At 35.3% G+C, this 15,911-nt stretch overlaps 1 protein-coding gene across 2 annotated transcripts in view; it reads left to right on the forward strand.

The window, feature by feature from the left end:
• The window catches only part of PRORP (protein only RNase P catalytic subunit), a 147,010-nt gene that overhangs the window by 42,710 nt on the left and 88,389 nt on the right, over nt 1-15,911 (forward strand). Inside the window, exon 5 of one of the 2 annotated variants that reach the window (XM_016198441.2) lies at nt 4,497-4,604. The exons of the other annotated variant lie outside the window; for it this stretch is intronic. Coding sequence (XP_016053927.2) covers nt 4,497-4,604 — 108 coding nt within the window. The remainder of the gene's footprint in view (nt 1-4,496; nt 4,605-15,911) is intronic. 2 annotated transcript variants of the gene reach the window in all.

A 15,911-nucleotide genomic window follows, 5' to 3' on the forward strand; every position in this document is an offset into this window, starting at 1 on the left:
CTTTTATTTTTTTGTGATACTCCTTTTCTTGAAGCCTAGTTTGTCTAACATGAATGTTGCCACTCCAGCTTTCTTAAGCTTACTGATATATATTTTCTCCCTGCTTTTCACTTTCAGCTTATCTACCTTTATATTTAAAAGTATATCTATTATAAACAGCATTTTTAATAGTGTTAAATTTAAATATTTTGCTCTTTGTTTTCTATTTATCCAATCTTTTTTGTGTGTGTTTGGAGGGAGGTAATCCGAATATTTTTAGTATTTTAATTCTGCTGAATTTTTGTTTATACCTTTTCTGCATTACTTTTTAATGTATGACTTGGGATTACAGTATGAATCTTTAACTTAATCCAGTCTGCCTAGAGTTTAGTTTTTACCATTTCAGGTAAAATGTAGGAATCTTAATAGCAGTAGCATTACATTTACCACTTCCTGGTTTTTATACTATTATTGTCATACATAACACATTTGCATATGTCTTAAGCCTTATAGTACATTATTATGATAATTTTTGCTTTAACCTGTCATATCTTTTAAAGAAATTAAAAGAAGAAAAATATTCTTTTTTATAATTACCCATATGTGTACCATTTCTGATGTTTTTCTTTTTTCCCCCTTTTTATTGAGTTTATTGGGATAGCACTGGTTAACAAAATTATATGGGTTTTATCTGATGTTTTTCATTTCTTCTTTTACATCTAGGTTTCCATCTGATGTTATTTCCCTTCATCCTGAAGGAATAGCTTTAGCATTTCTTATGATGCAGGCTTGCTGGTGATGAATTCATTTACTTGAAAATTTCTATTTCACCTTACTTTTTTACCTCAGTGCTTGAAGGATTTTTGCTGGATATAGAAGTCCAGGTTGACAGAGTTTTTTGTTTTCTGTCATCACTTTAAAGACATCCCCTCGTTGTCTTCTGGCCTCATTGTCTGATGGGAATTGAACTGCCATTTGTATCATCATCTTACATGTAATGTATCATTTTTCTGGCTGCTTTTAAGATTTTCTCTTTATCTTTGCTTTCCAGCAGTCTTACTATGATGTGCCTAGTTATGGTTTTCTTTGTATTTATCCTGCTTTTAATTTGCTCTGCTTCTTGGGTCTCTAAATTATGTTTTTCATCAAATTTTGGGAAATTTTAGCCATTATTCATACATTTTTTTCTACCTTCTCCTTTCTATTCTTTCCTTCTGGAGTCTAATTATATATGTTTATCTGTTTGACATTGTTCCACAGGTTACTGAGGCTCAGTTCGTCTTTTACTTTCCACCTTTTTTCCCCTTCATATTGAATCACTTCTATTGCTCTGTCATTTGTGTTCACTGACTTTTACTTCTGCCATCTCCAATCTGCTAAGTCCAGCCTGTGAATATTTTATCTCGTATTTGTGCTTTTTGGTTCTAGAATGTTTTTATAGTTTCTGCGGATGCTTCTCAGCTTACAGTGGGGTTACGTCCAGATAAACCCATCATAAACTGAAAATATTGTAAGTCAAAAATACATTTAATACACCTAACCTACTGAACTTCATAGCTTGCCTACCTTACCTTAAAGGTACTCAGAACACAATGCCAAAGAAAATTCTGGCAATACAGCATAGTTTACAATATGTTTACCCTGGTGATCACATGCCTGACTGGGAGCTTTGACTCACTGTTACTGCCCAGCATCACGAGAGAGTATCATACCACATATTGCTAGCCCGGGAAAAGGTCAAAATTCAAAATTAGAGTATGGTTTCTATTGAATGCTTATTTCTTTTTTTTTAAATATGTTTTTATTGATTTCAGGGAGAGAAAGGGAGCGAGCGAGAGAGATAGAAACATCAGTGATGAGAGAGAGTCATTGATTGGCTGCCTCCTGCACCCTCCCTACTGGGGATCAAGCTTCAACCTGGGCATGTGCCTTGACTGGGAATCAGACTGTGACTTCCTGGTTCATAGGTCCACGCTCAACCACTAAGCCACACCAGCCAGGCCTAAATGCATATTTCTTTCATACCATCATGAAGTTGAAAAATTGTAAGGCAAGGACTCTCTGTATTTGTCTATGTTTTCCCTTCTTTGCATTCATTATAACTATATTTTCCTTTAAATTCTTGAATGTATTCACAATAGTTACTTTAAAGTTCTTGCCTGCTAAATCCAGCATCTGGACCGTAGATTGATTTCTTTTTTTTTTTTTTAATAGTTTTATTTATTTATTTAAATCCTCACTAAAGGCTATTTTTTCCATTGCTTTTCAGAGAGAGTGGAAGGGAGAGAGAGAAACATTGATGGGAGAGACATCGATTGGTTAGCCTGCAACCGAGGCACATGCCCTTGGCTGGAATCCAACCGGGGACCCATCAGTCCACAGTCCAATGCTCTAACCACTGAGCCAAACTGGCTAGGGCTACATTGATTTTTATTGACTTTCTTTTCTCTTGACTCTGAGTCACATTTTCCTGTTTCTTCTCGTATTAATTTTTTAACTGTGTATGGACATTATGACAGACATATTGCAAAGGCTCTGGATTCTATCATTGTCCTCTGGAGATTATTGATTTTTTTGCTTTAGCAGGATGGTTAGACTTATTTTGACTATAGACTCTTTCTCCCTTGCAGTGGATACTAGCTGAAATCTTTGCCAAGGTCTTACAAGTCTTTCTATCTGTTGTTTTTTTGCTGGGCTCTTTGGAGTCTTCTTCATGCATGTACAAATCAAGGGTTAGTCAAGGATTGGGGTGGATTTACACACAGATTTTTGCTGTTTCCTCCTTTCTAGCATTCCATCTCCTTCTTTCTAGCATTCCGTCTCTCACTTTTTAGCTCTCTGGCAGCCTTGAACTCTGTCTTCTGATTTCTGAAACCAGTAAGTCTGCATCTTTCTGTTTGATTTCTTTCTGCCCCTGCCAACCATTGCTGACTCTGGCAGAAAGCCATGTACAGACAAATTTCACCTTGTGCTGTGTCCTTCTTTTCTGATTTTCTATGGGTAGATAAACTATCCCAAATGTAGTAGCATAAAACAAAAACATTTATTAATTACTATTATTACTCTCTCTCATGGTTCTAGGGTTTGACTGGACTATTGGATGATTCTTGCTTGGGTATCCTACTGTTGTAATCAAATGGGGGCTGAGGTCACTCCTCCTCACTCTCACAGGCCTGATAATTGCTCCTGGCTATTTCCTGGGACTCACTTGAACTGTCAGGTGGAACACCTATATGTGGCCTCTACTTAGGCTTTTTCATGAAGGCTAGGTTCCAAGAGCAAGAATCCTGAGGAGAGCCAGATGGAAGCTATATAGCCTTTTATTACCTAGCCCCAGAAGTCACATCGCACCACTTCTGCCATTTTCCTGTCATTGAGCCAGTCACAAAGATGAGCTCATATTCACATGCAGAGAATTAGACTCCACTTTTTTTTTTAATATGTCTTTATTGACTTCAGAGAGAGGAAGAGAGGGGGAGAGAGCTAGAAACATCAGTGATGAGAGAGTCATTGATTGGCTGCCTCCTGCACACCCCGTACTGGGGATGGAGACCACAACCTGGGCATGTCCCCTGACCAGGAATTGAACCTCGATCTCCTGGATCATAGGTCGATGCTCAACCGCTGAGCCACGCCTGCTGTGCTAGGATCCACCTTTTGAGTGGGGAGGAATGTCAGAGAATTTTCAGACCTGTTTTGAAAGCACCAGATCTTTTTTCAAATGTGTTTCCTCCAATTCCTGCCTGCTTTTGGTCATTCTCTAGTTCCTTTAAATAGTTGTTTTTTATATAGAATTTATGTTACTATCTGGTAGTCCTTCATTACCAGAAATGAAACTCCCTCTCCTCCATTTCTTTCCTCCATAGCACGCATCACACTTAACATTTAATATAATTTACTTACTTATTTGGTTTATTTTGTGTCTCCTCCCACTAAAATGCAAGTTCCTTTAAGTTAGGGTTTTTTGTCTCTTTGGTAACTGCTAGGCACATGTAGGTAGATGCTTAGCAAGTATTTGTTGAATGAATGGATGAATCTTCAACTCTTCAAAACAGCCATAAGTAAAAGCCTCTTGATGACAAAAGAGGAGCTACAAATTATAGAGCCTTGTTCTTTAACACAATTGCACTGGTAGACTGGCATATCTGAGGTTTACTTCCCCTAGGCTTACAGAACAGGAGGACATAGAGATTTCATATTTCATTCTCATCATGACTGTCATGTGTGTCAGTGTAGCAGACTAGATAGCTGGTTACAGATTAAATGAAATAGCATGGGAAAGTACTTTGTGAAGTGTGAAGCACTGTGAGATTATAAGGTGTGTCAGATAAGTATATGCAGTTGCCTCTGTTTGGCTGGCTTTTTCAGATTTCATTTTAAAAGTATCTTTGTGTTTGTGTATTTTTAAAAGATGAATATTTTGAATTACCAAAACAATAATAAAAGTCATAGCATTATGTTTATAATAAAGTCCTTAGTACGTTCCTTATTGTTTTATCTGATTTTTTTTTTTTTAGGAACTTAAGAGATTTCAGAACTTTGTGAAACACTCTCCTCCTTTTGATATTGTCATTGATGGGCTCAATGTTGCCAAAATGTTTCCTAAAGCTCGTGAGTCTCAAGTTGTAAGTACAAGTTTTATTTTGTTATTCCAGATCTCTAGAAAATATTTTTTGTACCCATTTTTTATCTTCCTTGGATCTCATAGCTCCCCATTTTTCCTTCCTCTAAAAATAAAGCTCTTAATGGTGCCATAGTGACCAGCTGCTCATCTAAGATTCATTGTTTTCATCTCTGGAAAGTAAGTGGCAAGAATGAGAGATTAAAAAGTCCATGTAATAAAGGGCCAGTTCATCTCTTTTTGTAACCCTTACCTGACTTTCTTCTAGTTCTCTACTTTCTCTTTGGAGTTACTCTTATTTCCCTGTGGGTCACATCCCTCTATTTGAAAATTATCAGCATACACTATCAAGAGATATTAATCATTTGCCCAGCCGGGCATGGCTCAGCGGTTGAGCTTCGACCTAGGATCCAAGTGATCAGGGTTCGATTCCCCGTAAGGGCACATGCCCAGGTTGTGGGCTCGATCAATGACTCTCTCATCATTGATGTTTCTCTCTCTCTCCCTCTCTTTCCCTCTCTCTGAAATTAATAAAGATATATTTAAAAAAAAAGATATTAATCATTCATTACATTTGTGTTTTTTCCCAAATATAATATGTTTGTAAATTAACCTAAGCAGGTTTTATGATAAGGTAATCATTTGTTCAATCAGTTTATAAATGTCATAGTAGTTTCTAATAGGAATATAATGATTTTTATAGCAGTAGTAAGCAGTTATTTTACTCCTCACTTTACAGTTTAGAAAATTAGAAAATTGAGGCTAATTTTGTACAGTAAATCCTTAAAAAGCAGTCATAACATCAAAATTAGATTGTAGAGAGCTCCAAGGTTTCAGGCTTGTGGCTCTTATCACTGGCAATCTGTGGCCATTCATCTGTAGTTAAACTCTGTTATTTCCTAAAAATTGCTGCCAACTTAAAAGCTGTTTCTCAGAGATTCTACTAGTCCAATTTTGCCATTTATACTCAGAAAAGTTTACAAGTACTAACAAAGGTTGATTTACAGAAATTTCTTTGAATGCCTTTTCTTTATGTTTATGCCTACCTTTTTAGGCTGGGTATGCATTTTTTAGTCCTTATTTTTTAAAAAACAAAGCAAATGGAAAATATTTTTGTGTCTTAGGTACTTAAAGGGGCCTTTGAGACAGTAATATTGACAAAGGCAAAGCCTAAAAAAGGAAACATGAAATTATTACTAATGCTTGCTAGAGCTCAGAATCAGAAGGACTCATTCTAAAAAGTTCCTCATCTAATCTAGTCTGCTAAATTAACATACAATAGTCATGATGAAAATGAAATGTCAAAATCTCTATGTCCCATTCTGTAAACCAAGGAAAATTAGAAAGTGTCTTATTTGTTTGACTTTCAGCTTCACACAAAGCACAAAAAATTGGCTTGTCAGAAATATATAGCCTTAATTGAGCTGGCTTTTTGGGGAAAAGTAAAATGTTGAAGGTGATGTTTTGGACACATCCCTTGGCATTATAGACAGAAAATATACACATTTAAAAAGATTCTAGCAGTTCTTTTGGCAAAGAACAAAATATCAACCAGGGAAATCATAGGCATCTACCACTACTTTTAGCTTTTACTCTTAAAAGAATTTTATACTGCCTCTGGCCTGTGTGGCTCAGTTGGTTGAGCATCGCCCATGTACTAAAAGGTCGCCAGTTCGGTTTCCAGTCAGGGCACATACCCAAGTTGTGGGTTCTTCCCAGTAGGGAGGGAGCCAATTAATGTTCCTCCCTGTCCCTCCTTCTCTCTCTAAAAATCAATTTTAAAACATGTTTTTTAAAAAAATTTATGCTGGCAACAGTTTATGTGACAAGTACATAAGTGTTATTACCCAACTCTTTAGAACACCACTATCTTGTGGCAATGTACTATTATATTAGGGAAACCTTAACTCAGACTCGGGTCAGAGATGCCACCTGAGTAAGGAAGGAGGAAAGAAATTTTTTCTCAAATCTTTGAAGCTAGATATTTGTAAAAATTATTAACAATAATATTAAATAGTAACAATAATAAAGGCATATCATATTTCCCATAGACTCCTTTTTAAAAAATTTCTTGGATAAATGTAAGGCCCTTTGTGGTTTGGTTTCATTCTTTAACAGTTTCTAGGTTAGCAGTAGTAGCTTCCCACTTTTTTTGTTAATCTTTTAAGTACCATTTTCATTTAGAAGTTTAGAATGGGGATTCTGGAGCCAAAAGACCCTTTGAATTCCAATGCTGGCTCTGCTACTTAATAGCTTTCATAGTTTTGAGCAAGTTACCCACTTTGTGCCTTAGTTTCCCAGTCTGTAAAAAGGAGATTATAATAGTACCTATCTTATAAAGATGTTAAGAAGGGTAAATGAGTTAATGTATGTAAGCTTGGCACTTAGTAAGTACTTAATAAGCCTAACTATTATTGTGATTACTATTCAAATGTACTTCCCAAATGGAACCATAAACCTTGCTTTCAATAGACCCTTATTTGGCAGTTTAAGATTTTTTTCTGTCATGTCATTTGTGTCAATAGAGTTAAAAGAAAGTGCAAAGCTCTGCCTTAGTATTAGACTCAAAATAAGTCAATATCATCAAAAACTTAAGAAAAAGTTTAAATATGATAATTCAAGAAATTTTATTTTCTTCTAGTTATAAAAATAATGCATGATTGCTGATTATAAAGTTATTGGTTGTAAAAGTAATACAAGGAATTGTAGAAAATTTCAGAAAATCATGTATAATTCTACCATTCAGCAGTAATCGCTGTCAATATTTTATTTATTTCCTTGCAATATATATATATTTTTACCTAGTTGAGCTCCAAATGTGTAGTTATATATCTGCATTTTAACTTATAGTTTTTGAAAACTATAAAGTGAAATTACAAAAGGAGTATTTCTTTTATATTTGAGATGGGAAGCACCTTCGAAACATACATAAAATCCAAGCTCCCTACTGGGAAGAACAGAGAAATTTTGTAGGCTGTAAAAAATACTATAAGCACTGTTAAAAGACAACAACCAACTGGAAAAGTTTTTTACAACACACATAACAAAGGGCTAATTTCTTGACTGTACCAAAGACTCTCACAAACCTATAAGAAAAAGATGAACCTTGTGGTAGAAAAGTGGTTTAACCTTAATCATATTTACAGGTATGCAAATTAAAATATTTATGTTCCAGATTGGCAGAGATTTAAGAGTTGCTATTATCTAGTATTTTGAATGGTTTGAAGAGGTAGGAAGGAGAGCATTAGTACAATATTTTTGGTGGGTGATTTGGCAGTAACTTTGAATGCCTAAAATGTTAAAATTCTACTTGTAGGAACTGATATACTCACATTAGTACATTAAGTTATATATCCAAATATGTTAGTTATAGCATTATTTGTAAGAAGAAAACTCTATTCAACCTAAATATCTATCAATTCAGGATCTGATATATATTGAGACATCCATTTAAAATGCCCGGCCGGGCGTGGCTCAGCGGTTGAGCGTCGACCTTGGATCCAGGCAATCGGGGTTCGATTCCCGGTGAGGGCACATGCCCAGTTGCAGGCTTGATCAATGACTCTCTCATCATTGATGTTTCTGTCTCTCTCTCTCCCTCTCCTTTCCTCTCTCTGAAATCAATAAAGATATATTTAAAAAATAAATAAATAAAATAAAATGAAAGAAGTCGATCTATATGTACTGATGTAGAACAAAAACTAAAATAAGTGTAAGAAGCAAGTTGAAGAACAGCAATGTTACTATGGCCCCACTTGTGTGAAAAACAAAACAAAGGATTACCAATATGTAAATGTTTGTTAGATAATTTTGTATATGTTTAGAAAATTTCTAGAAATTATACACATGTAAGAACTTAACAATCGTTAACTTCAGGAGTTGGGGATAGAAGACAGGGTGGGGCAAAAGTAGGTTTACAGTTGCTCATATGGAAAATACTACAATAATTAATACATAATAATACAAGAATAAACTATTTCATGTACTCACAACTGTAAACCTACTTTTGCCTCACCCTGTATAAGAGAATGAGAGAATTTCAGTTTTTCAGTTTTAAATTTTCTTTTACAATAAATATATATTTCTTTAAGAAACAAATCTACATCACAAAAAGAAAAAAGTAAAGGACATTCTTGGTAAATATTCTGAAATAAATATAGTACTCTGTATCTTAGGGATGTACCACAATTTTTAAATAATTTCTCTGTCCGTGGGCCTGTTTGATTGTTTTTCATTTTTCACTATGGTAAATAATGCTGGAAAGAAGATTTGTGTGAATGTTTCAGATGATTTCTTTAAAATAGATTTCCAGAAATAGAACTCTTGAGTTAAAGGGTATGGATATTTGCAAAGGTCTCACTACATGTTGCCAAATTGCTTACCCAAGTGATTGTAGCCATTTATACTCCTACCAGCAGTGTATAAAAGTGCCCAAATAGAACACATTTCTTTAAGATTTCTTATTACATGATTGCTTCAACTAGTTACATTTATGCCATGAATCTGCTAAGTGAAAAGAGCTGGGCAGTTTTTGTGCCCCATTTTTTAAGTCAGACATTTAAAAAAATTGTAAACCAAGTTAAAATAGTCCAGAAAGGAAATATTCATGGCTGTCATATTGTCCTCTTAGTCTTTCTCTTAGTACAATTGCCTGTAAATGTACATAAAGGAAAGATTAGAAATCCTAATTCTGTGTCTTGAGTGTTTACATGTTTGTGTGAAGAAGTTTCCAGATTTCCAGATATACAGGTCATTTTTGTTCTTCCCATGAATTCTGCATAATATGTTAGAAATTCTTTTTGGTCCTTTCTCATTAATGGTTCATTGTATACCCAGCATAGTTCTCTGTAAGCTGGTAAATGGAAAAGACTATTTTTACAGTCATTATCTTGGGAGTAGCACATCGTAGGGGTGATAGAGATCAAGGAGCTAAAAATAAGTTCTGGTTGTGAATATACTAAAAACCAATGAATTGTACACCTTAAAAGTGACTATTACAGTTTATGAATTAGACCTCAATAAAATAAAAATAAAAGTAATGTAGACACTAAAGAACTGAGATATGACTTTGTCAAGACACTAAATTATGCCAAAAATGAAATCTAGCCAGGGACTTTACCATCTCCAAAATTCCATTTTGCAATAAAAAGAAATGAAGTACTGATTTATGCTACAATATAGATGAACTTCGAAAACATGCTATACATTGTAGGGGTGATAGAGCCTACATCATAGGGGTGCTAGAGATTAAGGAGCTAAAAATAAGTTCTGGCTGTGAATTTATTTTACTTTCTCAGTTTTCATATGCATGTTTATTTATTTATCGATAGATATTGATAATTTTTTTAATCTAGAGTATGTCTTACAGTTGATGTCAGCAGAAACTTGCCAGCCACCATGTAGAGCTGAGACTTATTGGTGGTTGTCATTGCCCGGGTGTGGGCAAATTTAACTATATACTGCATATATCTGCTTATCTACCTGTCACCTAAGTTGAGTTAGTTGTACTGGCAGGTCCACACACTGTTTAATTTTAACCTTAATCTTAACTTTAAAATTTTGCTGAAGGTTTTCTAACAGTTCAGTAAAAGGTAGCAATGATTGACACATTTCTCAGACTGAGGTATAGAATTTTAAAGCAAGGGGAAGTTGTTATAACTGATTTTTTTTTCATTTTGAAAAGCTATCACTCAGGCTGCAAACTTCTGTATGCCGAAAGCTTCCCATAGACATTCAAGTTGATTAATTTATAGAATGGTATAATTCATTGAAAGGAAAAACAATAATCAATGTGTAATACAGGCATAGCCCCAGTATTCTTCAGTCTGCCATTGCTCTTGGTCCTAAAAGTGATACAAAAGTAAAGATGAAGAACACAGATTCTAAGGAGAGTGGTATGTAACATGTCACCATGAGGCTGTATAGGGCTGCTATGGCCAAAGGTGATTCAGAAGATCTTTTAACTCAGATACGAAGGTTTATATTTAAATGTTACTTTTGATTCTGAAAAAAGAATATTGTATGGACTGTATGGATTGATATATGATTTTGTTGGTTGCTGAAAAAGAATAATTTTTTTGCTTTTGCTTAAAAGTTATTACCAAATCAGTGGTCAATCTTCTGATTTCTGGTGTTAATACAATTACAGTATATACTAAATGGAATTTTGGAGATGGTAAAGTCCCTGGCTAGATTTCACTTTTGGCATAATTTGGTGTCTTGACAAAGTCATATCTCAGTTCTTTAGTGTGTACATTACTTTTATTTTTCTTTTATTGAGGTCTAATTCATAAACTGTAATAGTCACTTTTAAGGTGTATAATTCATTGTTTTTAAGTATATTGGCAACGTTTTTCAGCTGGAATTTATCTAATTCCAGAACATTTTCATTCCTCCCAAAGTAACCCCAAACTCAGTAGTCATTCACAATTCCTTCTTCCCCTTAGTTTTTGGCAACCACTGATCTTTCTGTCTTTATGGATTTGTGTGTTCTAGACATTTCATATTTTCACTTAGCATGTTTTCAAAGTTCATCTATGTTGTAGCATAAATCAGTACTTCATTTCTTTTTATTGCTGAATAATATTTTATTATATGGATATACCACATTTTATTATTATATTATTTTTTAAAATATGTTTTTATTGATTTCAGAGAGAGGAAAGTAGAGGGGAGAGAGAGAGAAACATCAATTGGCTGCCCCCTCCACACCCCCTATTGGGGATCGAGCCCGAAACCTGGGCATGTGCCCTGACTGGGAATTGAACCATAATCTCCAAGTTCATGGGTCAATGCTCAACCACTGAGCAACACCATCTGGGCTACCACATTTTATTTATCCATTCATTAGTTTGTGGACGTTTGGACATTGGGCTTATTTCTACTTTTTGGTTCTTAAGAATAATGTGAACATCTAATATAAAAGTTTTTGTATTGACGTGTTTTCAATTCTCTTGCGTAATACCTAGGAGTAGAATTACTAGGTCATATGGTAACTCTCGGTTAAACCTTTAGAGGAGCTGTCAACCTGTAGAGGAGGGACATTAAGCATCTTTTTGTGTGCTTATTGGCCATTTGTATATCTTCTTTGGAGAAATGTCTGTTAAAATCTTATGCCCACTTTTTATAGGGTAATTATCTTTTTATTGTTGAGTTATAATTTTTTATATATTCTGAATAATAGACCTCTATCATATATATGACTTGGAAGTATTTTCTCCCATTTAGATTGTCTTTTCAGTTTCTTGATGGTATCCTTTGAAGCACAAAAGTTTAAGTTTTTATGAAGTCCAAGTTATCTGCTTTTTTCTTTTGTTGCCTGTTGTTAGTGTCATATTTAAATAATTATTACCTAATCTAAGGTCATGAAGATTTATGCCTGTTTTCTTCTAAGAGTTTTAGTTCCTACGTTTATAGAATCTGCATTTTTAAAGAAACAATCTTGGGTATAATAATTTATAGTATAGTGAGATTCAGATGGGGCTAGCCTTGGTCCTTTCTAATTCATTTGTTTAATCTTTTGTAAATCTGGGCAAAATAAAACTTGCTGCTCGCTCCGTAGATGTTTTCAAGTTTAAAGTGTATCCTGCTTTAAAAAATATTTATTTCATTTCACAGTTCCAGAAGAAGAAAGGTCTGGTTTGTAGTTATATTTTTAAGAAGTAACTGGCAGATTCATTATTCAGCCTCCACTTCAAGAAGGACAAAGCATCTTAACAGGGAATACAATGTAGATTTCAGTTGCTGTTTGATGAGCACATATTCTGTTCTAGAAACAGTTTTAAAGTGTGAGGATATGACTATAAGCCAATAATGGCAATGCTAGGAACATGGTTGACTGATGGTTACATTATCTAAACATGAGGTTCATAATACAGTGTACATCTTGTTATCTATTAACAGCGATTCTTGTGTTTGTGTATGACTCTTAAAAATTTATTTGGCATGTTAGAATGGAGAATATTTACCCAAAATATTTGGATAAGAATTTTTTAAAAAGTAACTATTTCAAAAACGATTTTGTAACATTCAGTTCTCCAGAATATATTGTAATTTTAGAGAAACAATGACTAAATTATAAAAAGTATTAGGTATAAACCCTTGTATGTAAGCTCTTGAGTCAGCCTTTTTGTAGCTTAGATTAACATACCTAACTTGTTCCTGCCTCAAGATCTTTGTTCTTGCTCTTCCTTCAGCCTTTAATGTTCCTTCTTCAAATTGCTGGATCATTATCAGCACCTCAAGTATCTTCCCTGATTTTTCTAAAGTAACCCTACTCTGCTCACCTACTCTCTGCCTGTATTTTCAGTTACATCAACCTTATTTACTTCTGTGTGGATTAAATATGGCCTCAGATTCTTTGCAGTTTCTCTCATCAGGACATGGAGTCTATTTTCCCATCCCTTGAATCTAGGTTTGCTTTATGACTTGCTTTGACCAGTGAGATGTAGTAGAAGTAATATTGTGAGACTTCCAAGCAAGGGCTTAAGAGGCCATGCAGCTATGCTGTCACTCTCTGGGAACTACCTAACCTTGTGAATAAACCCAGGCTAGTCTCCTTGAGGATGAGATGCCATATGAAGGGGGTGGGGGATGGGGAGAGAGAGAGGGTGGTGGGGTGGGGGGGAAGAGGCTTGCAGTCATCCCAACAAAGACTTCCGACATGTAAGGTCATTCAGGACCAGGCAGCCTCCAGGCAGCCTGCCAACTGATTGTGGATACATGAATGAGCCTAGCCAGTGCCATGTGGAACAGAATAACTGTCCAACTGAGTCCAACCCATAGTACTGTGAGAAAATAAGTGGTTATTTTAACCCAAATTCTTAAGTTTTGGGGTGGTTTATTACACAGCAATATGATTTAATTTTTTCATAACACTTGGTATCTATAATTACCTCTCCATTTCTTCATCTTCTTTATCTGTCTCCTATTGTAAATGCCCTGAAATTGAAGATCTTATGTGTCTTGCTCACTGTTACATCCTCAGCATTGGGAAAAGGGCCTTGAACATAGTAAGTGCTCACTACATACTTAGTGAAAGAATGAACAGATGTATGTACAGTAAATTATAACCTCTTAGAAATAACATCTGCTTTACAGGGTTAACTCTGAAAGACTAGACTTCTTGAGTTTTACTCTTATTTCACTTACTAACTGTGAGACCTAGACTAAGTTACTGAACTTCCAGGTGCCCTAAGTAAAGATTAAATGGGATAATCCTTGACAATCACTTACTCCGGTACCTGGCACATAGTTCAATAAATTTAAAAGGAAAAAGACAACAACCTGGCAACCTTCTGAGTGCATTTAGTTGTCAATGGTCTTTACTTTGTAGAAGTAAAAGCATGGTAGTTTTTTATGATGTGTTTAGTCTCCTAATTTAAATAACTGACAGTTTATTCTTTTAGTTTTTTTAATTTGGGGGGGTCTTCATTATTTTTGAACTGATGCTTAGAATCTAAAGTTGAGTCTTTAAATAAAGGACAAGTTCTCTGCAAAATAAATAAGAAATACATCAACAGTATAGAGAAAATAAAAGACTGATTATGTTAGGTTAAGGCTAGGTTATGCTGCAGTAATAAACACAAAATTTTAGTGGCTTAAAATAACAAATTATTTAGTGTTCATGCTACATGTCCATTTTTGGTCATCTCTGTCATCATCTCCCTCATTCTAGGACCCAGAATAACTTTCTGAAATATTGCCAGTCACTGTGACAAAGGGAAAAGGGAAAGTGAAGCACATACTGACACATAAAGCGGTTCAGATACGATACCCATCACTTCTGCTCATCCTTTGTTAGCAGCTAACGCAAGTTACATAGCTACACCTGAGCTTACCAGGATAGGGAACGCAATTCTGTGTTCCTGAAAGAAAGAGAATTCATATATTTGAACAGTCCTAATGACTGCCACACTGAGATTGGTAATGTCTTGTTTGTTACATTGATGTTATGCAAAGAGCTGAGGTCTGAGAAAACTTCAGTGTATTGCTTGCCAGTTCCAAAGAAATAACCTGGAGGACTGGCTGTGAAAGACATGGGTTTATTAAGATTTACATGGACATGGCGGGGCAGGGCGAGGGGAGTGGTGGCACTGCTGGTGAAGTCTCTGCAACACAGGCTTTTTTGTTATAGGGTAATATAGAATACAGAAACCAAAGCAAACAGGGCATGCAGGGTGGACATGCTCATGCACAACCTGTGTAAGATCAAAATGCAAGCTGTTAACAATCACAGCTCACATCCAAGAATGGTTTCTGTTTGGCTATTTCTTGACCAAGGAGCTCGCCAGGTTCCCAGGTCCCACAGCACTTGTACAGATAGCCTTTATTATATTTCTACAGGGTGGGAGGGGGAGTTGGAACTTGAGAAGGGACCCATGTTCTCACATACTACACAATTGGTCACATCTAGCCCAGGAGCAGAAATTAGTTTCATCGTGACAGTGCAAACTATCTTTGCCTGGGTTCGTTTTTCAATGTCAAATTCCTTCACTGCAGGTTTATGTGGAAAGAGCTGATGCTTTGTTGATCATTTTTTCTAGAATAATCAAGTAGGAATTCTAAAGTCTTTGTGACTCATACTTTACACAAACTTTCACTTTAAGATGGGTTTTTCTTTTGAACCACCAAGTCATCATTAATAACTGGTGATGTGAAATTGCCATGCGGGGACAGGGATAACACACTAACCTTTCACCTAGAAAACAAAAGGGTATAATGTGGAAAGCTATTTATCCTGCATCTTCTCTCTCATTATCTCTCCCTACCTCTCCCTCCTCCTTACTCTCACCCCACTCTACACATGACCTGATTTAGTCCTAATGTTTTTGTTCCTTCTTCCTTTTGCAGTTTACATTTTGGATTTTCAGTTGTTCATAAGTTCATCTTGTAGAGGGTGTATAGGGGAAAAAGTGCATCATTTTAGTTAATTTTGCTGGCTGTTCAAAACTCTGCTCCTTTTTTTGGTAAATAACTGAGAATTGGTTAAAATGGTTTCACAGAATGAAAACTTACAATATAATTTAAAAGAATTATGGCCAGACATTAGCACTGACTGCTTTCATTCTTATAGCATGCTTGGGCCATTGAATAGAAAGTAGTTTGGTGGAAACACTGCAGAATTTGTTTATTTTTATTTTTATTTTTTTACCATTTTAAACATTTTATTTTATTTTATTTTTATTGTTGAAAATATTACAGATGTCCCTTTTTCTCCCCAGTGACCCCTTCCACCCCCCTCCCCAGTCCCTCTCTACACTATTGTCTGTGACCTTGGGTTATGTATGTATGCCTATAAATTCTTTGGTTA

This window comes from Miniopterus natalensis, chromosome 1 (genome assembly GCF_054644295.1).
Source record: "Miniopterus natalensis isolate mMinNat1 chromosome 1, mMinNat1.hap1, whole genome shotgun sequence".
NCBI lineage: Eukaryota > Metazoa > Chordata > Mammalia > Chiroptera > Miniopteridae > Miniopterus > Miniopterus natalensis.